The sequence below is a fragment of the Myodes glareolus genome, chromosome 17 (genome assembly GCF_982192425.1).
Source record: "Myodes glareolus chromosome 17, mMyoGla1.1, whole genome shotgun sequence".
NCBI classification, from domain to species: domain Eukaryota; kingdom Metazoa; phylum Chordata; class Mammalia; order Rodentia; family Cricetidae; genus Myodes; species Myodes glareolus.
Genome location: NC_142042.1, coordinates 55652293 through 55679182, shown reverse-complemented (window position 1 = coordinate 55679182; position 26890 = coordinate 55652293). Strand labels below are relative to the sequence as shown.

General features: G+C 45.5%; 1 protein-coding gene across 3 annotated transcripts in view; it reads right to left on the bottom strand.

Moving 5' to 3' along the window:
* Slc22a15 (solute carrier family 22 member 15) overlaps nt 1–24911 on the bottom strand; it is a 54583-nt gene extending 29672 nt beyond the window's left edge. The window contains exons 1-4 of one of the 3 annotated variants that reach the window (XM_048442209.3): nt 24442–24911; nt 12789–13001; nt 3700–3832; nt 2882–3046 (exon numbers count right to left, since the gene is read on the bottom strand). In XM_048442209.3, coding sequence (XP_048298166.3) covers nt 2882–3046; nt 3700–3832; nt 12789–13001; nt 24442–24528 — 598 coding nt within the window. In that variant the 5' untranslated portion in view covers nt 24529–24911. The remainder of the gene's footprint in view (nt 1–2881; nt 3047–3699; nt 3833–12788; nt 13002–24441) is intronic. The other 2 variants (XM_048442208.3, XM_048442207.3) reach the window with 2 other exon arrangements.
* Nucleotides 24912–26890: the final 1979 nt, after the last annotated feature.

The window sequence follows — 26890 nt, the reverse complement described above, 5'->3', positions numbered from 1 at the left end:
CAAATGCTTGCCCTGTATCTGCACTCTTTAAACTCTGCCACAGCTATTGGAAGAAGGTACCACCAGAAGGACACGGTGGACAAGAGCAGATGACTCATAGACATGTTGTCGCTTGGCGACCTTACACAGTGTGATGACAACAGAGGGAGGGGTCCCGACGGTGGCGTCAATGCAGGCACAAGGCAAAGAGCTGCAGCTAAGAAGTGCCTCCTGGGAAATTTGGAGAAAACCATGAAAAATTTGGTATTTCAAGTCCTTTATTATAATTCTGGAATGCCATGTTATGTACCTCGGGGCCTTTATGCTTCCATTCACATTGGTTTGCACTTACTTCTTATGCATTTCAAGTCTCCTGTCCCTGCTCAGTGAGAACCTGGCTAAATGTCGGCAGATGAGAAAATACTGTTTAGTTCTCACTTTACTGTGTGAAAGGCACCAGTGACTGTCCCAGTTTCCAGACCCAAACCCTAAAGTCTCCCTTAGGCCTCTCTCCCTCTCTCTGCCGACTCCTCTCCAGGTCATGGCCACCCAAATCCAACTCAGTCTTCCTCCTCCTTCTCTGCTACAGCCCCCACCTTGCCTGAAGCACCACTGGGCTCACACAGCCCCCGAAAGACCCCTCCAGTGTTTATTTCTCTTCTCCGGTGTCACAGACCCATGAGAATAATCTTTCTGTATGAGGTCCCAACTTTCCTCTTTGCAACATAGGCTCCAAGACCTTCCTCTGCATTTTGAATAAAAATCCAATATATATGCATGCATACACACGCACACACACACACGCATACAATAACAACTAATAAAATAGAGGGCATGAATTTGAAGAAGGGTAAGGAGGAACACATGAAACAGTTTGGAGGGAAGGAAAAAATGTAATTATAATCTGAAATTTTTTTAAATAAGTGAATTAGTTCTAAAGAGTGACAATGGTATTTTCTCATAATATTGTCATTTAGATACATTTTTATTGATCATAAGGCCAATTTTGTTCCTATAATGGTACAAAAATATTGTTTGTACTAATGATTGTCAAGTCAATGAAAGTTTTTTTTTTTAAAAAAAGAAGTCTCAAAAAATTATCAGTGCAAATCTACAATCTAAAATGTAGATGTTTAGACAGGCACTCTCATAAGACAATATTTGAAGTCACATAACATGTGTGTCTGTGTGCATATGTGTGAGTGTGTGTGTAGTGCAGGGATGTGTGTGTGCAGGTGCATGTCCCTGTGCATGTGGAGGTCAGAGGCTGACATGTCTTCCTCTACTGCTCTCCACATTATCATCCAGAACAGGGGCTCTCACTAAATCAGGACCTTGGCATTTCTGTTAGTCTCGGTCAGCGAGCCCCAGGGATCTACTGTTCCCATTTCTCTAGAAGAGGGGACAGACTCTGTCATACCTGGCTGGGGAATCTGAAGTCAGCAAACATTTTACTCACTGGGCCATCTCTCCAGTCCCCAACCTCTATTCTTGCCAGTTGTTATGTCAACCTGACACAGATTAGAGTCATTTTGAAAGAGGGAACCTCAACAATGAAAATATCCCAAAAGACTATGGGCAAGCCTGCGGTGCATTTTCTTGATTGATGATTGATATGAGGAGTCCCAGCTCACCGTGGGACATGACATCCACCCCCCAGGCCGGTGGTCTTGGGTGCTGTGAGCAAGCAGCTTGAGCAAGCTATGAAAAGCAAGCCAATAAGCATCATTCCTCCATGGGCTCTTCCTCAGTTCCTTCCTGCCTTGAGTTCCAGCCCTGGCTTCCCTGGATGATAGATTATAAGTAATAAGGTGAAAGAAAAACCCTTTCCTCCCCAAGTTGATTTTGGTCATGGTGTTTTATCACAGGAATAGAAACTCTACCTAAGACGACCTCTCAGAGCAATTACTGGGGCTAGTGAGATGGCTCAGTGGGTAAAGGCGCTTGCTGTCCAGGCTTGAGGATCTGAGTTCAATCCCAAGTCCCACACGGGGTGGAGAGAGAGAACTGACTCCTGAAGTTGTTCTCTGACCATGTGCACACGAGTCCATGTGCTCACACATGCGTGCGAGTGAACACATATACACATGTAAAATAAATAAATATAAAAATTTCAAATAATTCTTTTTGGTGTATGTGTGCTGTTGAGAGTATGCTGGAATTGTTAGAAATAATACAGAATATGGCCTCAATTTAGAAACTTAGCCTCAATAAGAAATGCTACACCAATGCCCTCTAGTGACCGGAGAGAGGCGTGAAAACGAGGAAATCCATGAAATAAAGAGCAGGATGCGGAAAACACCCAGTGTTTCCTGCCCTGCACTGTTTCCCAGGGGAAGGAGAAATGGGACACACCCACAGTCATCTGTAGACAGGCTGTGAGGTGGTAGCCACCAAACTGTCTGTGAGGCAGGCCCAGTGAATGTGAACATGATTGCTGGCATCCTGAGAACCCACTGGAGAAAGCAAGTCTCAACGGGTTGCGCATCCCTAGCGCAAAAAACCCAAATTCCAAATGATACAAAATCTGAAACATTTTGAGAGTCAACACCATCCCTCAAGTGGAAAAATCCATACTTTACCTTGGTTGCGATGGTCTGAACCCAAAATAGAGACCTAAAAATACTGCACCACATCACCTTCAGGCTATGTGCATAAAGCAGCTATGAATTGTAAATGCATTTTGTGTTTAGAATTGGGCCACATCTCCAAGGTATTTCGTTATGCATAAAAATGTGGAATGTGGAACACTTCTGGCTCCCAGCATTAGGGTAAGGAATACTCAACCTGTAGATATGAAATGCCTCAAGTCCAAGTGTGTTTTCAGACTTGGGTTAAGCTGGTTCCCAGCATGGCTTCCCAGAGGCACTCACACCCAGAGCGGCACCAAGTGACGCAGTACCTGCAAGTGCCCAGTAGGCGGTGCCCACGCATTCATTTAGCAAGACAAAGGCCACCAGGGACATTCCTCCATTCATCATGCCCACCAAGAAGCGAGTCACTGCAAAAAATTCATATGAGGGGGAAAATCCATTTGCGATAGCAAATAAGATGTCAAGGGCAAAACCTGGGGAGAGAGGAACAATATTCAGTGACCCAGAAGCAAAGCAGCATTTGAAAAAAAAAAATAAATTCTATTCATCAGTTTGTAAAACAAACCTTCGCAAACGTAAATGTCCTGAGCTAGGTTGTTCATTTCCTCCCTAACAATTTGCCCTGAAAACTATGAAGAAAAACCAAGGCTTGCTTTCTTTGTTTTACAATTTCTGTCAATCACACACCCTCTTCGGTTATTCATAATAATGCTAGAAAGTGAAAATCCTCACTCATACTCGGCCCGTCAAGACCGCTACGTCAAATCCTATAGAGCTCATTTGAAATAAAACCAACACAGGGAGATGCAGAGCAAAGGAAGGGGAGCTGCGGCAATCTTCCACTGCTCTCCTTAGAAGCAGGGCAGTGCTTAGATTTGGGGGTTGTAGAAAGCACTGTCAAAAAAGTGTATTTTAACAGAAATAAGGTCGTTCAGGAAAACCACTTGGCCAGAGCCATGGCTAGCCGCAGTGTGGCCTCTCGCCAGTGTATTAACAGAAGCTCTGTCCACCTGCGGCCTCAGAGAACTTGAAGGAAACCTTAGAGTTTTCCTAACTCTAAGAAGTATCCTAAGAGTATCAGGGAAGCGAAACCTCTTATTCAGTGTAGGACGTGGTGGCAGGTTACCTGTGAGATAGACCTTTTTCCTCCCGAAGCGATCTGAAAGCTGACCAAAGGAGATAACGCCAACAAACACACCACTGAAGAAAAACGAGCTGGCCGCACTGACTTTATAAGATCGGTTGGCAATTAAAAACCACTAGAAGAAAAAAAAACATGAGGGGTCCATTTAGGCCACAGAGAACAATATATACACTGAACTAAATAAGCCTAGTATCCAACACAGACTCGGACACTGGAACTCCACTGCATCCGTCACCGTTAGCCAGTATTCACCATAGACAACATCCAAGGAGACAGCTTCAGAAACACTGGGAACCACTGATGCTACAGTATACTTCCAGAATATTCTTCATATACTCCTAACAGAACTAAACAAAGCACACAGGTGCTAATTACACATGTGACTGCTGACTATGGCCTTATCCTGAGTCCTCCTTGGCAGTGTCCAGAGAGGAGAAGCCTTGTTCTATTTCCATTTTTCTGATGCCTACACATCACATGGCACATATGAAGTAGTCAACAAATAAATCTTTTGTTTAGCAGATTAGTATATTTAAAATTCCTTGAACACATTCCTCAAAATATTAAAATGGGAGAGAGAGGTGGAGAGATGACTCAAAGGTTAAGAGCACTTGGTTACTCTTGCAGAGGACAGAGGTTTGCTTCCCAGGGCCTACGCGATGGCTGACAACTGTCTGTATCTCTAGTTCCAGGGGATCCAATGCCGTCTTCTGTTTCTGAGGGCTCTGCACAGACATGAATGCAGACAAAACATTCAGGCACAGAAAATAATACAAATTTAGATCCTGCAATTCTCTTATGGGTGAGTATCCATGAGCAGCATATTCTAAATTCAGGTCCTCTGTCAACACCCAGGTTAACACATCATCTTTCCAATAATCAAAGTGAAAGTAACCGGTGTCAATCAACAGATCAATAGACCAGTAGAATGCCCTACTCATGTAAATAAAATATTACTCAACCTTTAAAAATAATGCAATCTGATTCGTGCTACAGCCTGGATGAACTTCAGACGTTACAGAAACAAGCCAGACCAGAAGGAATAAGCATTGCATGACTTCAGCCATCTGAGGTATCTGCAAGAGTTAGCTTCACAGAGAATAGTGGCTCCAGGGGCTAGGGGAGGAGGGGCAAGGGAGTCACTGTTTAATGAGAACAGACTTTCCATGTAGAATGAGGGAAACATTCTGGAGACAGACCATGGTGATGTGACTATATTAAGGCCACAGAATTGCACACTTAAACACTAAAATGGCAACCTTTGTGCCATGCATCTTGATTTAGCACAGTGAAAACTTCCTAGAGGGCTATGATCTACTTCAGCACAAGGCAAACTCACTCTGCCCAGCACCATTTTCTGACATCCTGTCCAGTGATGCTCGCCAGTGAAGAGCAGGAAGGCCTGTCACCGAGGTGGACCTCAGAGGACACAGAGATGTGCCTTTTCTCTTCCTAGCCCCCTTGCCGAGCCACCCAAGAGCCCTTCTCACTGAGAAGGCTCAAGGTGGCACTTTTCTGGGTGCCTGTGTTTTTTACTTTACCCCTTCCCCCGGCTTTGATGACTCTCTGGGGCCTCAGAAGCACATCTAATCTCTCTCCTAGCTCTGTGTCTCCTCTAAGCCTGGGTTGATGAAGGTCTCGACAAGTCCATTCTAAGGATCATGACAGACAGGGTTATAATACGTGCTAGAATTTCATATAAGAGAGATGAAGAGAGCTCTGGCTGGCATTTGAAGAAGAATTTTGTTTTGTGGAAAGTTAATTCGTTTTGGATACACTGGCAGTTCTGTAGACGAATGTTTAATGCAGAAGGAATAACTATGGTGACATATTCTGAAGTGGAAAAATGAGATGTTAGCTGCCATGTTGTCCTAGGGAAGCCAGCTCAGCATCCGTCTCAGGGACAGCCCTGCTCCCGTGACAGGCGAAATAGGACCGAATGGAATTGCTCTTAAGGACAGTTAACCTCTTAATTCAAACACTTGCTGTGTCCATCCTGCTCTTAATGCTTACACGCTTTTAAAAACTGGCCTGAAAGTTTAGTCTTAATTTCTCTGTGCTTTAGGAATTCCAGTCTGTTTCCACGGTCAAGATACTCAGCTGGGCAGCGAGTCAGGCCTGTCAGTCAGGAGGCAATGACTAGCCGACTGACTGTATTTACCAAACTTCTCATAGCCACTAAGAAGGCTGCAGTGGCATCCCTCCGCAACTGAATAGCTGTCAGCTTGGACAAGGATTTAGGAAGAAATGGCCCAAGGGATGGCTAACCAGCAAATTCCAAATCTTGTTTCTCAGGCTGCCCGTTCCAAGCGTCAAAGTAATTTCTATTAATTTTTCTTCAAGTCAATGCTGGTTAGGCTAACGCACCCTCCCATTTCTCCTGGAATACATTCAGGAACGAGCATTAAAACGGAAAAGCAGATTTTTGCAAAGCTAACTCAAGAATGGCGAGCTAGAGTCTGGGGTCTCTCCCGAGCAGAGCTGCATGAATTCAGTGCTGAGGCACGGGGGCGTGAGTGTTTAGGAACATCAGCTGACAGGAAGTTTTCCACAGCTCTACCCTGACTCTGTTTTACATTTTTTTGTTTTCAACTCCTCTAAAGCATCACTTAACTTCTTATTACTTAGATATCATGTGATTAGAAGGTTTACTTTGTCCAAACTCATCTAAGATGCAGTAAGACATGGTCCTTGTATCTTAACACAATGCGAGGAGTGGCTTGGAAGACCATCAGTTGCTAGCTCATTTTTTTACCCTGTGGTTGTTATTTAGTGCCAAGGTAATATTCAAATCAGGAAATCGCCAGGACGTAAGAAATTAAACTATAACAATCAAAATATAATTGTGACTCTGACATTCTCAAGAAACATTTTCATGAATCTTCAGATTTGAAAAATCAAAATGTGTAAGTCACTCAAATTCTTATTGGCTAGAGATTATAAAGTGGTGATTCTCCTATTATTCTTTGTTAGTTGTAGGCCAAATTCTAAAGCAATCAGAGTGAATGTTCTTTTTATACTAATTCATTTCAAATTGAAAAAATCACTTGCAAATCAAAATGCAAAATCCCACTTTCTTTCCACATATGTTAGTAGGAAAGGAAGACTATAAAGACAAATCTTTTTAGCCTCTCAAGTTACCTGACTAAGCAAACAGACATCTACTTTTATAGATATGTCTTCTCGAATCACTAACTAGACCCTATGAGTATTTATTATATTCTATTTCAAAACGGACTGGAAGGGCCTAGCGGTAAAAACAGATATCATCTTTCACTCTATGGAAAACGGGTCTGAGAGGAAATCAGCACAATTCAGGGCAGAAACAAGAGCAGGTGCCTCCACCATAAAAGCTGAAAGGAAAATAAATATGGCCAGCACAGGTGCGAGCCCAGCACAGGTGCGAGCCCAGCACAGGTGCGAGCCCAGCACAGGTGCGAGCCCAGCACAGGTGCTCAGCAGAGCCGTCCAGCTCTTTAAAGGGGAGGAAAGGTGATGAGAATGAAGACAGACTGGCTCTTGGCCGGCTATCACTGACATATTTGAGGGAGGTTTTTGTTCAGACTTCAGTCTTACTTGTTCAAAGGCTGAGAATAAATGGGATGGCCCAATACGGGACTGAAGTACGGACACATGGAGGACAAACCTGCCCTGGCTGCAACCAAGTGTGGAATGGAGATGGTCAGCGGACAGTGGGAAGGCTCATCCAAGGCTACAAGCGAGCCAGGCTGACCTGGGCAGAATGGGGGCTTCTAGACGAGAACAGACTCAAGTTAGCCATGGAGACCTGGTGTCCAGAGAGGCTGTGTTATCGGAATAGGAATTACTGATGCCTACTGGAACGGATTACGCCAACCAAACATGGAAGAAAGCTTAGAGGTGAGTTTTAAAGGGAGCCATAAGTTGTGTCTTCAACATGTCCTCAATTCATCAAGCCTTCATCTTTATGGGGGTGTCAAGTTGAATCAATGATTTCTCTGACATGGCAGAAATATGATCATCTGGGGGAAAAAAAGCAATGCACTTCCCTAAAATGGACTCTGCGCTAAGGCATGATTCTAAAAGCAAAGCCAGCAGCCAAGTAATGAGAAATACAGACATCAAAGAGCTGTCAAACGGGCAGGCTGCACACTTTACAGCTAGATAATTAACCAACCGACTTTACACATTATTCTCCTCCTGTCCCCACAGCCACCCTTTGCACAGACACGACAATATACTGGGGAAAGACTTTCTATTTTTAGCCCTCAGCGTTTGTTCTACTCAGGAAACATGCAGGAAAATCAGCCCTTGGAAGGGAAGTAGGAATAAGCAGATCCTTTAACTCAGAGCAGTGGTCTCCACCTCCCTAGGGCCGCGATCCTTCAATATACAGTTCCTCATGTTGCGGTGACCCCCAACCATAAAATTGTTTTAATTGCTACTTCATAACTGTAATTTTGCTACTGTTATGAATCATGATGCAAATATTTGTGTTTCCTGGTGATCTTAGATGACCCCTGTAAAAGGGTCAGTTGACCTCAAAGGGGTCGCGACCTACAGGCTGAGAACCATTGACTTAGAGGAAAAGTATCAAGTATTGCTGGAAAGGAAGAGAGAGAAAAGGAAGTAAATTCTCTGTGCTGTCTGTGCTTAGAAAACAGAAGACTGATGGGGGGCAAAGATGACAATGGTTTAGAGTCACATTCCATAGCAGTTGTTACTGTAAGTTTTCATATTCGGCTAGGATTATGCCCCAGGGTGTGTCTCAGTCCATGGTGTGTATGTCTTAAATGCAAATGCCCAATACAGTTTCTGGTTTTAAGCTGGGTTTGTGTCACTGACTTGCAGTCTGTGTGCCACGGCCCCCACATGACACCAGCCCCAGATGCCGGCTTTTCCTTCCACATTGCATATGGCTGGGCTGCCCCATCCTCCCCGACTGCCCCATGCTCCTGGACCACCCCACACTCTCGAACCACTCCACGCTTCCCGACCATCCCACGGTCCCCAACCACCCCATGCTCCCGGACCGCCCCAGAGCACAGACACAGCAGCACATGCCCCTCCAGCGAGAATACTCCTAGAGATCTGGGGGAGCAGAAGGACCTCTCTGCTAGCTTTGAGAACTTCAGTGTGGGCAGCCTGACTCTCAGCCAATCAGGAAAGTCACAGGTCCATCTGCTTAGTGTTCCCCTTGCGGCCTAAATTACCTATTCTCTCCTACTTATCCTCCTAGTTTATGGTGACATTTCAGGATCTCAACACAGGAGCCGTATGTGGTAAGTAAAAGCTATGCATAGTAGGTTTTTACAAGTATTAAGTCATTTCCCTCCCCCAAGGAGGCCTGGCTCTCTCTTGTTCTCCTTGTTTTGGCCCAGGGCAGGTAATGACTCTATCACCCACATATGAATGATGCATGACCTGCTTAGCAGGCGCCCAGGTGAGAGTATGGCCATCCAGAGGGAAGCAAACATTTCTATTTTTTGCCAGGAAGTCTGACTCCTTTACTTGTACATGGGCAGGCCCCCCGCCTCCCTCTCCCCACCGACCCAGCTTCCTCCCGCTGAACTTCTGCTCATCCTCTGTAACACATGTCCACATCCCGACTTGGTCGGACACTCCTCGGTGGAGCTGACCCTCTCTCCTCCCTGCCATGCCGTCCGACACTGTCTTCTGCATGATGCGCAGTGAGCCATGTGTTCCCTGGTCTCTCCCAAGTGACACTGCACTTCCTGAGGGCACATTTGTAACCCACGTGCTAATCTTACAGCGCCTGCCAGCACTAATTAACACTCACTGAATTATGGATGCAATGAATGAGCATCTTCACAAACAGTAGATTCTTGTTTCTGGCTGACCTTGAACCAGCGGTGCTCCTCCTGCCTCTGCTCCCTGACTGCTGGGATTCCAACCTGTGCTACCCGGCCTCACACCGACAGCACTGTGGTGTCATTACGTCAAGCCTTACGCTAGGGTTTATGAGTACCCAGAGACTACCTGACTATCTTTACTTCAGAACCACTGGGTGGCATTTTCACCAAACGAAGTATGGGGGACGTTTAGAATTCAAGGGGCTATCCTTTCAATAGCCGATCTGACACCTAAAGAACACTGTGTTTGAAGGTTAGCTGATGAAAGCCTGTTTGTTAGCGAACAAGGATTTCTACTAAGAACAATGCCCATGGGCATGTAACAAGCAATGTGTGGTACACACTGAATCAGTGAATCTGTGAGACAGGCAGTGACTCCAGCAGGCCACAAGCCATGCCACCCCTCAGCTGATGGTGGCATGGCTCTCTGGTGGATTGTGCTGGGGCCCAGTATATTTCACAAGCACCACGTCAGCATTCCAAGAAATGGGGGCAGAGCCATGGCTGTTCAGCCCACCAGGTCAAAAACGCAAAGGAAGACAAAGGTAGCTATGTCCCTGGTTGCTATGGCAGGCCACCTAAGCAAGAATAAACCAGACTGGCCTATGCCCACTGATCCAGCTCCCTGCGGCGTGAAGTCACACTTTGGGAAAAACCAAACTACAGCGACCCCGTTTGCAGGTCAGACTCCTATCTTGTGGGTTTCTCAAGACTGCATTGCTGGAACCAACAGCAGCTCCCTAACACCCCGAAGAATGACCTTGAGGGCTCTACAGGACCTTGAGCGGGCACTGATAACAAGTCCACACAAACATCCTTACCAAACCCTTTGCCCTTGTCTTCTCCATAATAATAAAAAAAAAATCACAAATGGCCTTGCACAGGGAGCCTCCCTCCGGGAGCCAATCAGGCAGTGAGCGCTCCCGCGACTGGAGAGTACTTGGACAGGGCATTTCCAGAGCAGTTTCATGGTGATTAACTAACTCGCCTCATTTCCATGTAGTTGTCACTCTGAATTACCACTTAATGGGTGAAGTGTGCAGGCGAGAACAATCAGTGGCACAGGCGTAAGGAAGCAAGACATTAAAAAAAAATTAGCCCCTGCAGCAATTAATTGCAGTGAATTTTTCAAATAGTTTTAATACTCTGTCTTTTGACCCCAGGGTCCTGCTTGAGGAAAAATATATTAATCTCAAGATAATAGTCAGTCAACTTCAGCTCTTCAATATCCACAATGATATTAAAGATTCCAACCTTGCGCTTTTTGGTTGCAAACATTAATTAAGCATGATAATTGTGTGTCTCCATGATATTTGGTGTTTTCTGTAGGATTCAGAGCTCAGGGAATAATTTGAATACAGCAGACAGCAATTTGCTACATAAATCCACCCCAATGGCTATTAGCTCATTTGAGAATAGTCAAGACTCCTGGATTAGAGGAATTTTAAAAAATTAAATACCGTGTTAATCACATAACCCTTTATTCACCCTTCGCAAGCCCCCCATAAAACAGTTCCTTAAGATCAAGTACAATAAAATGTTGGTAGAAGCTATAACCTATGGGTTTTAACACATTATCCTTGTCTGTAGAGTTCTATAAACACTAGCTTGGTATCTCTCTGCACAGGCAAATGAGAGTTCTTATTTTATTTTATTTGCATTTATTTAGTGGGGTGGGGGACATGTATGCCACACAGCATTTGCCAAAGTCAGAGGACAGTTGGCAGGAGTTGGCTTTCTCATTCTACCATGTGGGCTGGGGTCTCAAGCTCAGGCCATCAGGCGAGGCAACAAGTGCCTTTACCCTCCGAGTCATTACCATGCTGGCCCAAGACCTTGCTTTTAAACTTTGACTTTTAGACTAAATAATTTCAACAAGAGTCATGTCGTGGACTATGCATATACCAACACTGCCAAAATGAAGACTGTGGAAACAATTGAAAAGTGGAGGGGGAACCAAAAATGAATCCGTGCTAAGAAGTGGAGTGGGGGTTGGCTGGGAGCTGCATTTCAACTGCAATTAGGATGAATCCAATGTGATGCACAAACCTGTGAGTGGCCAGCATGCCTTCCACCTGTGCTCCCAGCCCTGCTCCCAGCCTTATTCACCAAGCATTAATCTGCTCTGTTGCCAGTTCTTGGCTGAATGGTGCTTTGCAGAACAACAGGGAGGCTGGAAGACATCTCTACCGACCAATTCAAACAACCCTGACAGACCTCGGAGGTGCCAGGCAGGAGCAGCCTGACAGCTCACGTGTGACTCACGCACTCTGGATGAGGAGACAGCGTACACAGGGCAGACGCAGAGTCTTTGGGAAAAATAAGCAATACCATGCTGAAAATGTAAGGCAGAAGAGGCCTGTTATGTCTTCCTGAATCTCCCCCAAGAAGAGAAGAGTTCTAAAAATAGAACCTAGGGCTTCACAAATGACAGGCAAGCGTGTTACCACTGAGCTACATTCTCGGCTCTGTCAGTTTGAAATTATTCTCAGGTAAGAAGAAAAAATATTTGGCTGCTGTTACCAGTTGAAAAGAACCTAAGCGACGTGTACCCAGTCTGGGTGCAGACGGCATGTTCTTTCTTGGAAACGGAAGGAAGAACACAGGCTTCTCAGCACAAACCTACATTTAAATACCAACACTGTCCTTATGATTCAAGCTTGACCTCAGCCTTGGTTTCTCTATTTGCAAAATGGAGAAAACGGCCCACCCCATAAAATTACTCTGAGTAAATAGGACAAACCTAAAAATTGTCACAATGCCTGCTCTATAGTAAACAATCAATGATGCTACTTGTCTTTTTAAGAGGCCAGTGGCGGGGTGGCTACCAGTTGCTACTGGGCCATGGAGACAAAAAGCTCAAAGCAGGATTTCTTAAGGCTACCCTCAGCAGACTGTTCTCAACTGCTTCATCTCTGGTTGGCTATGCTGCACCAGAGTCTCTTGGTCAGCAGTGGTCCCCCAGAGCAGGGTTTCCTGCATATACCTGGGGAGCCATCTGTACTTTCTCTTCCGTGGTCAAGGTGTCTACATACAGTACGGGACCGAAACACACATTCTGGAGGCACAGCCCGGTCACTTGTAGCCCTCTTGCTTTGTAGTAGGAGAGACACACGTTTTAATTCACTTTTAAAGGACTTCTACAACCAAAAGAGGATTCTTGGGAACTTTTCCCCACGTCACCTGGCTAGTGCGCCAGCCTGCTGGTGGCCTGCTTACCTCGGAGGCGATGGAGGTGAAGCTGCTGCTGAAATGCACATGCTTATGGATCTCACTGCCGTTGGCGGTCAGGAGCCAGTCCCCAAAGGCCTGTTCTTTGCTAGCCGACTGATTGCCGTGGCTCTGGTTGGGCAGGAGCTCGGCCATGTCCCAGTGATACGATGGTGTAGCTCCAATCAGGGCAATGAGGATGGCTTCTGTGGCCACATAGAGCTGAAAGTAAACACATAGAATCCAATGCTGGGCATTTGTGTGAAAAACTTGGGAAGCCTGTAAACCTTGAAAGATACAGTGATTGGGCTAGGGATGTAGCTTAGTTGATAGAGTGCTTGCCTACCGCTGCATAAACCATGCCTGGTACATCACTTCTGTATTCCAGAACTTAGGAGGTGGAAGCAGAAGGATCCAAAGTCCAAGTTCATCCAGTTACACAGTGTGTCCAAGAAAGCTTAAAATACATGATACCCTAACTTAGATAGGCAGAGAAGAAAAGGAAGAAGACAGAGGAAGAGGGGGAAATGGATGGAGAGGTAGCTCAGCAGTTAAGAGTGCTAGGTCTTCTTCCAGAGGACCCAGATATCATTCCCAGCACCCACAGGGCAGCTCAGAAACATCCACAACCCCAGTTCCAGGGAATCCTGGTGTGGGAGAATTGTCTGTATTCTGTCAATCATATTTTAATAAAACACTGATTGGCCAGGCAGGCAGTACGGGCAGAAAAGCCAGACAGGAAGTAGAGGTGGAACAAAGAGACTGGGAGTATTCTGGAAAGCAGGAAGCTCCCTCTGCAGTTCTGCCCAGACCACCAGAGAGGAAAGATGTAAGCTGCCCAGCTGAGAAAGGTACTGAGCCATGCGGCTAATGTAGATAAGGATAATGGGGTAACATAAGTTATAAGAACTAATAAGTAGCCTGACCTAATGGGCCAATCAGTTCATAATCTAATGTAGGCTCCGTGTGATTTTCCTTGGGACTTGCCGGCTAGTTGGGGTACTGGGTGGGACAGAAACCCCAACAAGCTGGCCCTCATGTTACAGAATCCTATGCCCCTTTCTGACTTCCACAGGCATCAGACATGCATGTAGTATACAAAAACACATGCAGGCAAAACATGCACACACATAAAGTAGAAATAAGTAACTGAAGAAGATGAGGAGGAAGAGAAAGAAGAGAGGGGGAAGAGAGAGGAGAGGAGGAGGAAAGAGGGATGTCTTGCTTCTGTGTTTTGTTTTGTGTTAGCTAGAAATGGACTATAGAAGAAGCCAGGAAGAAAAGCGTGAAGAAGCAGCATCCCATGCTACGAGAGGTCATCAGCAGTCCACTGGGGAGCACTTTGTCTTTCTTCAGTCAGTTTTCCTTCCACGTCTGGGATGTGTCTGATGCTGCAGGCTCTGTGTGATACTGTAAACACTGGCAGCAAAGGCCGCATCACTGGCTCTGGTTTACAAGACTGATATTCCAGTTATTTCCTTCTCAGCACAGTGTTTTCTGCTCAAATAATCACTTACCTGGAGCTCTTGGCTTTGGACTCATAACCGAAACAGGACATGTGTTAAAATGTTACATGCAACTCATATAGAAGGATTCAGAATCTCAGGCATATTCAGATTACAGCTTGTAGCTGTATAATCTTGGTTTAATCTAACCATAACTTTCACTAGCAGAAAAAATAAAGCACCAATTCATTTAAGAAATATTTATTGACTACATAAGCCATCTACCAATTGCTATAGATCTGGGGACTTCTCACAGTTGGGTTTGTGGAGTGTTGAGGCCATTTTTTACTTTACTGATATGGATATTTGTTTATTTAGCTCTCACTGTTGGATGATTGTTTCAGATTTAAAATTCACTAAGAAAATACACAGTTAGTGTGGAAATTACGACAATCTTATTCTAAGAAAATAAGATTCTTCAAAGCCGGGCAGTGGTGGTGCACACCTTTAATCCCAGCACTTAAAAGGCAGAGACAGGCGGATCTCTGTGAGTTAGAGGCCAGCATGGTCTACAGAGTGATTTCCAGGATAGAGCCCAAAGCTACAGAGAAACCTTGCCTTGAAAAAAAAAAAAACAACAAAAAAAACCAAAAAACAAAAAAAAAAAACAAAAAAAAGGAAGGAAGGAAGGAAGGAAGAAAAAACAAAAGATTACTGATAACTTTGAACTTTGAACTTGGTCTTAAAATACTACTAAACAGAGTGTCTAAAGAATACAAAGTATGTGACTCCTATCAGTGTATCAGGGTACAGCCATGAGTCAACTCACTGTAAGAGCTACCGAGGCACATGAAGACAGTCAGTCCGTCAGAAGATTCCTGTTGAGTTCACCGAAAACTCTAGCTGGGGGCTTTTTGCACATTGTTTGTCAGGGGCATGTTCTGCTCAGTAGACAAAGAGAAGGCCACAGTGGAGTCATGTATCAGTGGTAGGCAATGGAATTAGTCCAGAAGAGAAAAGGAGTTATGACATTTTGTGCATTTCTTAGAAGCTAATGCAAAGTCAGGGTTATGACTCTTCCCCTCCTGGTAAGGCTGAGGGGACATAAAGCAGTCCCAAACTATTCTGAGTGGATGGACTGTGGATGTTTTGGGAGAAGGGCAAAGCTTCCATGGGTCCATACACTGTGAGATTATTACAAAGCGCAAAGGAAAATATGTTCCTAGGCTTCCATGCTTCCTGGACCTTATTTGCATACTATTAAGGACATTTTAGAAGAGGAGGCAATCAGCTTATAAAAATAAAAACCTTAATAATCACAAGAACAAATAGATTGCACATCTAGCAGTAGCTATAATTACAAAGCCACTTTCATCCATTTAGTGACTGCCCCTCTGATTACACTCTGCTGAAATCTAATTGATGGGTATAAAGAAATGAAAAACATGGGCCAGGGGAACACAAGAGATGACTCAAAGTGCAGCCTTTCATCAGGCAAAACAAACTAGCCACGTTCCCTCTCTCCTGTGCCCCCTTCTATGGCTGTGGATTCCGCTCTTCTCCCTGGAGGCACCATCTCCTGTCAGCAATGCTAAAATGCTTCCCATCCTCTGAAAGTCAGCCTCATTGACTGGTTTCCTCACCAACTCAGCTTCCTCTCCAGTGGCCCAGAAGCTGTGCTCACGCACATTTGTTCTGTCGGATTCACCTTTTGGCCTCCAAAGTAAATAATCCAGGGTCCCCATATTCAACAGGAGGATGCAGAAGTGACCAAGAAGGACACCAGCATGCGCTTTTATAATGCTGGCTATGTTCCATTCCTAAGATAGGTCTCTGCTGAGTATATATTAGCACATAATATTTTTATCTGGATTGTTCTAGGATAAGCAATATTCTAGAGAAAAGAGAAAATGTTCTAAAGGGATCGCTCATCTGAGGTGTGCCTCATTATGAAGGTCACTGTTCAGGGTATATACTACAATTTGGGGAAAGCAGTTCAAAATGAAGGGGTGCTATTATATTGCTTTAGTAACAGGGAACCATGGAAACCAGCTAGTCAGCATGTCTGAAGTACTGTGACCCCCACCTCATTCCTAGCTGTCTGTAAGCAGAATAAGCACTTTCTATCTTTCTCATCCTCTCTGCCCTCCTCCCACGACTCACAATGTTGTCTTGGCCCCTTTTATGAACAAGCACGAGTGTGCATGCATACATGCAGACATATATGTTCACGGTCCTTAATACATGGGTTCATCATCTTATGTTAAAAATCTATGCAGCTCTTCTACGCAGTGGCAGTCGGTGGTCATGCTTGGTTTTGTTATTCACCAGGGAGACACAGCAGGCAGGGTGGCAGCCATGCTGTGTGATAGACATGATACAAGAGCACCATGAGATTAGGTCAGCGAAGTGAAGTCCCAAACCCATAGCTATATTAATGTTGGTCTTCCATCCTGCGGTACATCCTGGGGTTACATGGTCATAGGAAGTCAAAGGTGACATAAGCAGCCCTGAGGTGTATCACCCACACGGAACGTTGAGGATGCCTTTCCTCGGTTTACCATTTTTGACTGTGACACTTTCCCACAGTTCACACATCTGACTCTGCCCCACCACCCCAGAACAAAAGCCATCTCTGGTTCTTTACTATCACTCGGCCACTACCACGTGCAGACTCACCGACATTTTTGTCTAATGAAATCACACCTATCTGTGAAGGTGCTTTAAAGCCGCAGTAAAGAAACCGCCATCTATTCTCCTTCCATGTGGGACGAATAACATCTCACATAAATCATTATCTCCTCCGGCTCCAGCTCCGGGGAAGAACAAGTGCCACAGATGGCTGGATTCCTCCCATCCTGCCCCTCACCCCAGTGTAATTACAACTACAAAAATGACTCAAGGGCATTGAAAATTTAAGTTTCTCAAAGTGAAGGTTTCTAAAGTAATTTTGTAGCAACACCATTATGGACTTTCATAATATCTCTCAGGAAACCATCCCAACACTAGACTGTGAAGTCATAGTTATGTCTGGCATTTACTTTGTGAGTCGGAACAAGAGACAGGGCAATTAAAAACCATTCAAGGGTTCCTCTAGCCACAAAACCAAGATGAGAGTGGCTTCACCTAACTTTAGTGGCAGATCCTTTTCAGGGGAGCAGAAAAGACAAAAATCAAAGTTGATTTCATTGCTGGCATTTTATGCACTTAGGACTCGGTTGTTTAACTGGTCAGTCAGAAGCACTGTGTGGATAAGCCCCTACTTGTGAAAGCAAGACCACATGCCCGGTGTCTGGAGCAGAGAGCATTATTAGCTATTGACTGAGGGACTTGCTGAGGGGATGTATTTGAGAGGTTTAAAGTGTGGAATGCACACATCCTAGATCACCGGTGCCTCTCCTCTCTCCTCTCATCCATCTACACTGCATCACTAGCTCAGATTCCCCAGACTCCTCAGCAAACTGCTCTGCTCAAATCAATGGGTGCAGGATTATCTTCCTATGACCCACTTGCTAACTATCTCACACACAAGTGGTCTGCACTGGCCTACTCACTCCCAGGCGTGACTTACCGTGTGCCGTGAGAGCACACAGGTCTTAACCTGAGCCTGAGGCTTAGCCACAGTCACGCTCTCTAAACTTCATGACTTTCTGAAGGACAACTGGATCTTAATGGTATGTCTTTGCCCATGCACTCCCATCTAACCAGCCTCTCCGGAGGGTCCGACGGGATGCTTCTCTTCTGAACAGCAAAGCAGTACAGTACTATGTCAGCAGTGCGACCCAGGACTTCCCAGACTTTAATCAGCAGAGACTGCCTGGTCAGGGCGAAGACAAACAGTCTCTTACCAGCTCCAAAAATAGACTCTGTGTCACTTGGTTATTTGTTTGTTTTAATGGAGTGTATGTGTACACGCGTCTTTGTGAATGTATGCCACGTGGTGTGTGTGTGTGTGTGTGTGTGTGTGTGTGTGTGTGTGTGTGTGCAGGTAGGTGTCAGTGGAGACCAGAAGAGGTAGCTGTGAGCTGTCTGATATGGGTGCTGAGAAGCAAACTTAGGTTCAACACTTGCAGGGACAACACATGACAGAGTTTGGAAGAAACTGAGTTTATTCTAGGATATTTTCAAGGATTGCTAGGAAGTGTGCTATCTGCTTACCCTCCTCTGACTGGACTATTGCTTGTGCCAAGAGTTCCCCCCTCCAGGCTTTAACTAACTCCCCAGCAGCCGGCCTGTACCTCTCCCAGAGTGACATACACAACTTTTCCCTGGAGGAACAGCGAGGGCTCCTAACTTTTGAGCCACCTCTCCAGCTCCATCCGAGATGCACTGCAGCACGGGTATGAGGTATTCTCCACTTCTGCAATGGTGTCTTTCCATCTAAAATGACCTTCACATTTCTCTCTAAACCTAAGCTTTGTCCTTCTGAAGGCTGCGGTAAAGCTCAGTCTCCTCCTGTCAATGGCTCGTTGCATTACTTACTGGGGAATTGGTGTTCTGCATGACCATGTGTATAGATTAAGTGTAAATGTTTTAAAGACCTGTAAAGAAAGTAACATTCACCAGGCAGTGGTGACGTACGCCTTTAATCCCAGCACTTGGGAGGCGGAGGCAGGCAGATCTCTGTGAGTTCAAGGCCAGCCTGGTCTACAAGAGCTAGTTCCAGGACAGGCTCCAAAGCTACAGAGAAACCCTGTCTTGAAAAACCAGGAAAACAAACAAACAAACAAACAAACAAAAAACCCAAAAACTGTAACATTCATGCCCATCTGTATCCCTCTAAACACTCTGCGTAGAAAAGCATACATATATATGTTCAAACTAATTCCTTACAGAATGGTATGGCAGAAAAGTAATCAAACCCAGTGATCTGGGCCAGGCGTGTTGGCACATGCCTTTAATCACAACACTAGGTGGGGCAGAGGCAGGAGGATCTCTGTGAGTTTGAGGTCAGCCAAGGCTACATACTGAGACCTTGTCTGAAAAATAAGCATAAAAAAACCGAATAGATTAAAACAATTCAACAAAACTGGTCCCAACATTTCGTTTTTTTATCCTACTACTTACTAAGATTCTGGGGAAATTCTCTTATCGGTAACTATTTCTCTCTTTCAAGTCAAATGATGGTGGTCAGAGAAAGTGTATGCCGTAGTGTATAAGGATTGGACTGCTGCAGGGTGAATTAAAGCTTGGGGGAAGGAATCCTTGGCAAAGGCACTAGGCCAATCAGAGGAGGGAGAGCTAAGAGAACACTGCTTATCTTCCAGGAAAACATCCTAGAGCTAACTCAAGTTTCTTCCAGACTCCATCATGCGATGTCCCTGCAAGTGCCCTTGGTCTGTTTTCTATGTGCTATATTCATAAGTTTCTTCTACATCAATTCAATTTCTACAATTTTACCCCATTTGTATTTATTCTGCGGGAAGAGTATGAGTATGGAGGTCAGAGGACAAGCTGTTAGGCAATTTGGTTCTCTTCTTCTTACCGTGTGAGTCCAGGGACTCGAACTCGGGGCTTCAGGCTTGGTACTAGGCACCTCACCTGACTGAGCTAACTTACCAGCCCTCAATTCAAATGTGTTTGCAAGTAAATCAACATAAAAGCACAATTTGTTATCAATACAGCTGTCATTTGACAGACGGAACTCCCAAAGACACAGACAGTGTCACAAAGCCAAGTGCTGTCTAGGATGTTCTTGTCGAGGATGACGGCAAAGAGATATTACAAGCAAGATCGAGGGAGGAGGTATGGATGTGAAGGGCAGCTATTTTTTGTTTTTGTGCTGAATTGGGTGTGGGTGCTTCTGTGTTTCACATTCACTGTCATGCGTTAGTTGGTTCAAGTCGCCCAGCACAGCAGCTGGGCCTGCAAGCACTCCTTCACCCAGATCTGCCTTTACCTGTGCTGATTTCCTGGCCAGGCAAATGTTTACGTCTATGAGCAGAGGCATCCTTTTCATTGAGAAGGCAGGCAGTGGGAATGGCACAGACTCCCATCAGTTCTGACGGGCTTCTCACCATCTCCTCCATTCCCTACAGCCTGCCCTGCCAAGTCTGAGCCCCAACACCACACACACCAGCTCCTATAACAATGCATGGTCAGATCCCAACAGGGCAGGCATTCATTAGTTAGTGCATGCTTTCTCATCTTAGGTGTTATTTGTCCTGCCTTACATGCTAAACTACAGTACAATCTTAAACAAATATGGAAGAATATTAGTAACATTCAACCTGAAAATAAGTCCATGGGTGTTTGTGAATTACTCTCTACATTATTTGAAGTGCTTTAAAATTATTTTAAAATATTTAAACAGAATGAATAACAAATACGGTGAAATAAAGGAGTATTATTAGGTGATGTTTTCTCCCTGTTTGAGAAGAAGGGTGTCCACCAACAAGCAAGAGGTAAAGTCCAGAACAAAGAAGGGCCCAGCACCACAGGGTGTGGTTCTGAACTGAAAGCGAGAAACTGATAAGCAGGCTAAGGTATGGTCCTATAACAAGGATCGTATGCTGCAGTTGTTAACAATAAAATAGGAAGCTGTTGACTTGTGACTACTGCAACAGATTTCCAACCTTAGCACAACCGACGCCATGTGGAAAGCACCATCTGACCTTAGAATCCAGCAGCCAGGCCCCCTACACCTGCCAAAACAGGAACAAAGACCAAATCCACCAAAGACCTAGTTCATAGTTTCAGGACCCAGTAGAGTCCCTAAGTGTATCAACCTTGCCTTTGAGCTTCTTGCTAACTGTTCTTGGTAACCAAAGTGTGTCAGCTAGGATGTGATGGTTTGTGCATAAAGGGAAAAGGGCACTGAGGCTTGGGGTGTCATGATTTGGGTAAGTGCCCTGTGCAGCTGCCGACTGGCAATATAGACTTTCTATTGGGTTTTAAGGGTGTCTGTGTGTGTTCCCTGGTGGCATTACCTCTCAAAACTAGTAATGCGTCTAAACATTGCCAAGAGACAAAACTTGGTGGTAATAAACATTTCTACAAAAGAAGGGCTATACGCATATTTACTTAATAAAAATTCTAAAGGGATATACACCAAACTGTGACCCTGGTAGGCCTTTGGAAGAACTGTTTTGTTTTTCTTTCTTTTACCTACAACCTCTCTTTTTCCCCCAACCTGTGTGTCTTTCAGTTTGATCACCTACTGGTCACAAAATAGCTTCCAACTGTCGTGAGGACACAGTCTAGTGTTCTAAAAGCCTCGAGCTCTACGAATTATGCCAATTATTACTACTAGGTGTGGGGCATCTTTAAGAAAACCTTCAAACTGGAGTCCACAGGGACAGCTATAAATTCTTCTTTAATGAATTCATTCGGTCTACACTGGACTCATAGTCATGTTGATCAAATAAAGTATTGACTGCTAAAGACTAGAGAAATACCCTCCAAATCTGCAAAGCGAACTTTTGCGGACAGCCACCTCCAAAGGCAGGGTGTGGACTGAGGGTCATTTGCATAAGCTCACTCAGCCCTGCTGCAGCAGAGACAGCACGCCAGGGCCAGAGTTCCTTCTGCTCCAGTCACATCATCTGCTTTCCCATTTGCAATGACTTCTTCTGTGCTTCCCTGGAAGGTGACACCTGCTCTGGCAGGGCGCTGTCCAAGAGCTGTGGGTGGCCTTGCCAAGCATGCTCTTGAGATCTAAATGCTGTGGAAGCATCAGACTAGACGCTTTCCAAATCACACTCCACTTCCTGAAATATCCCAGACTCTTAAGAAGCCCGCTATACTGCCTGGAGCCTCTTGTATCTCCACTGCCTCCCCAAGAGGAAAGTATCTAAAGCACTTGCAACTTTTTCTGTGCTACACGCGTGGGCAGGCCAAGGCAACCATTGTTCCTGAGAATGTAACTGAGGCAAGTATGGTTCACCCCCCCCACACACACACACTTAAACAGGTATAAACAATCGGCCAAAAGTCCCCAGGTCATCATGACCTTCAGGAGGCCTGTAATGGCCATCCTTGGCTGTCAACTTGACTACATCTGGAATTAATTAAAACCCACGTGGCTGGGTACATTGGTAAGGCATATTTCCTCTTAATTAAGTCATTTGAAGTGGAAAGAGCCTCTTTTAATCCAGATCTTTTGAACTGGGACGATCCACCTTTAGTCTGGGCCACACCTTCTGTTAGCAGCCTATATAAAAGACTCGGAAGGAGGAAGTTTTTGCTTTTTGCCTGTTTGCTCTTGCTTTTGCTGGCAAGTCCATTCCTTTACTGGCTTTAGAGCCTATTTCTTTGAGCTTCTGAAGGCCAGCTGAGACATCTAGCCTCAGGAACTGAACATACACATAAAGATCATACATATAAAGATAGGTATTTATTCTCTAAGTTTGGTTCCTCTACAGAACCCAGACTAATACAAGGGTCAACCAAGTTCTAAGTCCAGAAGCAACCTAAAACTTATTCCAACTCACAGAGAACCCTGGTGAGCCATTATGTTTCGGAGTCACCATTAGAAAGCTCTTGCTAGGTACAAATAGGTTTTCTTCATGGCTGACCCCCTAGTTATGAACAGATTCTCTTCATATCTGAAGCCCTGTGTTGCTGCAGACTGGTTCAGTAACGGTTTCATTGATGCTTATGGTATGCCCCTCATCACCTGTTTATAACAGGACTTCAGAAGAACCAGTTATCTCAACTGGAGGAAGGGACATGGTGACAGAGACAGCCCACACCTACAAGACAATCACCCACTGCCAGTAACACTCTGAAACCTGGCAAATAATGACTATATGCCAATCATGGGTTAGTGAGCTATCAAGATCATGGGTTTGGAACTCTTCCTTAACAAACTACAATGAACTAGGTCGATCATTAATGTATGTATGGGAGGAATGGGGTGGGCTAGAGATCAGCAGTAAAACTCTGGTATAGAAAGCACAAGGCTCTGGGGTTGGATCTCCAGCTGGCAGTTGGGGAGTAAAGCGTGCTGGAAAGTTAACAGATCCTGACCCAGAATGCTGTCTTTTCAGTACCACACTCAAGAAAATTTTGTTCTAAGTTGGTGGACACCTGACTAAGCTGGTGAGAATACTAGTACAGGAAGTGGAGGGTAGATAGAGAGGTGGTCCGAAGGGGTTGCCCAGAGAGGGTGTATATACTTGGAATTCCTGGTTAGACAGACTATTGTCAAAGAAACCATTACACAGAGATCAGACATCACAGTTACAAGTCTATTTCTCTGTATTAACTAATTTTTATTCTGCTCAGAGAAGGCTTTCCATATATCATCACTGGAACCATTTTTCTGGCTGGTGGTGAAATCGACTGAGTTTTTGGAGCTTCAATGGGAAAAGAGAATGAGTAAGTCAGCTTTTACCTCGCTGCCTCCCTTCCTGCAGCAGCATCACTTAAATTCTAAGGCAACTGGTAGGCTCTGCTTAGATCCGTGTTCAGCCAGCACTTCCCTTGGAACAACACCATCACACCTTAACACTGGCATAGCTATCAGCCTTCCTCATCGTACCCCCACTTCATGCCAGGAATGCAAGATTCCTGGGCAGGGAGCTAGCTAGCTTCACCTTTCAGCCCTGGCGCTAGGGATCAAATCCAGAACCATGCACATGCTAGGGATTTACCAATGACCTGCATCCCAGGGACTAAATAGCTCATGCTGGCCTTGAATATGCCTGAAAGGAGAGGCATCCTCCTGCCTCAGTTTCCACAGTGTTGGGATGACAAGAGAGAACCTCTAAGGCCCCCTAGAATCAAGTTTTAGGTTGAGGTGTGCAATTGGGTTGTGAGAATTCTATACGATAAACCACACTATATGTAGATGGTATTATATCCCTAGAGCATCGGGCCAAAGCTGGCCTCAGCGCTGAATAACCCAGTAGAACTTTAAACCACAGAGAAATGAATCCCGTGGTAAATCCCCTCCAGCTCAGAGAGGACCTCCAAGATGCGATCTTTTGTGGATCTGCACCGTCTGTCTTAGACTGCAAGGTGATAGAGCCATGGTTTAGGGTATCGACCCCCTTTCATTTTTGCAGCAGATCGCAGGTAATGTTTTTTGTCCCTTAACTAGCTCTGGCGCCTGTGTGTCAGCACTAGTGACACAGAAGCTCGGAGTGACAGGCTGGGAGAACATAGTGGCTGGCCCGCCAGTGTGGGGCGCCCGACCCCTCCCGCCCCACTCTCCCGCCATACCTGGGCCCCAGCCGGAACGCCCGGTGGGCCTTGGGGAGCCGGGTACTCACCTGCAGCAGCACGGCCAGCAAGAAGCACAAGTACATCTGGTAGAGGCCCATCTCGCCCACCGCTTGGAACGCCTCCTCCACCTCCATGACGGGCTGGCGGCTGAAGACAGGGCCGCCACCGCGCCGGAGGACCTGGCAGGGAGGGGGCCGAGAACCAGGCCGGGCGGGGAGGGAGGGAGGACCGGGCCAGGAGGGGAGAGAGGGAGGGAGGATAGGGGCGGGAGGACCTGGCCAAGAGGGAGGGAGGGAGCACCGGATCAACCGGTGCCCAAGTGGTGACCGAGGACCGGGCCGACTGGCGTGGAGGACCCGGCGGGGTTCAGGTCCAGGCCCAAGGCCAGGCCGGACGCTGCCGCCGACCGACCACGTCCCGTCCCGGGGCGCCCCGGAGATGCTCGACTGGTTTCTCGGGCGCGGCCTCCCCGCTTCCTGTCAGAAGTGACAGGAATTTTTGGGGCGAGCGGTTGGCTGGCGCGCGGAAGGGAAAGAGGAAGTGGGTGCGGCGCGGGCGGCCACGGGGATTCACGGGAGGGGCTGGGAGCTCCACGCCGCGTCCCGCGGGGTTCGCCCTTTCGCACGAAGCAGAGGAAGGCCACGGACAAGGGACAGACAGGGCAGGTGGTCACGGTCGCCAAGGTCTGTCAGTGGAGTTTGGATGGAGAGGTGTGGGGACAGATTACCAGTGTTTGTCCCCTCATGCCCCTACTCCTAATCCTGTTTTGTTTTTAGCAATTGTTTACTAGTCAAAGTAGCTAAACAATCCGTTCTCAACCTGTGGGTCACAACCTTCAAGGGTTGAAAGGCCCTTGGACAAGGATCACGTATCAGATATTTGCATTGCAGTTCATAGCTGTAGTAAAATTACAGTTGTGAAGTTGCAACGAAATAGTTGTATGGTTGGGGGTCACCACAACGCGAAGGAACTGTGTTAAAGGGTCGCAGCATTAAGAATGTTGAGAACCACTGATCAAAACCATAACTCAACTTGCCTGTTGATGCTATAAAATACCGTGACAGATGCAACCAAGGGAAGAAAGTTTATTTGGCTTACATTTCCAGTTACAGTCTATTGTTGAGGGGAAGTCAAGGCACCAGGAACTTTAGCAGCTAGTAATAGGAAGACAGGGTCTTCCTATTTAGCCTTTGCTGACCTGAAACTTGAGATGTAGATCAGACCCGCCTACCTCTGCCTCCTGAGTGCTGGGATTAAAGACATATACCACTGCTGCTGGCCTTTTAGTAGGAGAATAAATCCTCTATATTTATTGTGAAGTATATAGTCAAAATTATTTCTGCCATTCCATTCTGTGTTTCTTTTTAACTTTCTCTACCATCGGTTGGATTATTATATTTAAGACAAGGTCTCACTATGTATCCCTGGCTGGTGTAGAACTCACTTTGTAGACCAGGATGGATTTCAACTCAGAAATGCACCTGTTTCTGCCTCCTGAGTGCTGGGATTATATCTACTTTTGTAATCCATCTTCCTTTTGCTACTCTGGGAGTTATGGGTCACATCACTGTTAATGTTTTGGAAGTTACATCTACATTTTTAACACCTACATAACCGTGCACTTTTCCACAATGTTTATATCTATACATTCTATATAGATAGAATCTGTATATCCTCTTTGCAAAGTGACTAAAAACTATACAAGGCTTCAGGAATCTGTGTCTGAGAAAACTCTGGAGAACATAACCATGTCAGGTTCTGGAAATGTTTGATAAATATTCTCAGCTTGACAAGTTTTAAAATTACCTAGGAGACAACCTTCTGGATATATCTGTGAGGTTATTTCTAGGAAGACTTAACAGAAGTGAATGTTTAGCGAATGTGGGCTCCACCTCAGGATGGAGGGAGAGCAGAGAACACCATGTTTAGCCAATGTGGGCTCCGCCTCAGGATGGAGGGAGAGCAGAGAGCATTGTGTAATAGTCTCCGTCTCTCTACTCCTGAATCTCTAACCCAGTGACTCAAGGTTTATGTGAAGGGTTTAGGTTAGGAAAAACAGGAATTTTTATTACTAATTATCCTTAACATAGAAATAATAAGGGAAAAACAACTATTTTTTCATTGTAATGATGGTGTGTTACTTAACAGGCCTAGCCCACACTCTCTTAATAACAAACCAGGAAGCGATGGGCCGGCTTACAGATTGTGTGTGTGTGGAGAGAGGAGAATGATTATACTTAACAGGAAAGATGATCTGTGATTGTGTTGCCCTGTGGGATATTAATTCACGCGGTGTCTAATCTAGCAACAGCTCTCTGACGTTCATGCTTTGTGTGCAAGCGTTCATTCAAATGCTGCGGGGCCATCTTTGTCTCCCTCCTGTTCCCTCATCCGTGCTCAAGTTACACGAAGTCTTAACAAGACATCCTCTCTCTCTCTCTCTCTCTCTCTCTCTCTCTCTCTCAGAGGGGATGGATTTTCAAGACAGGGTTTCTC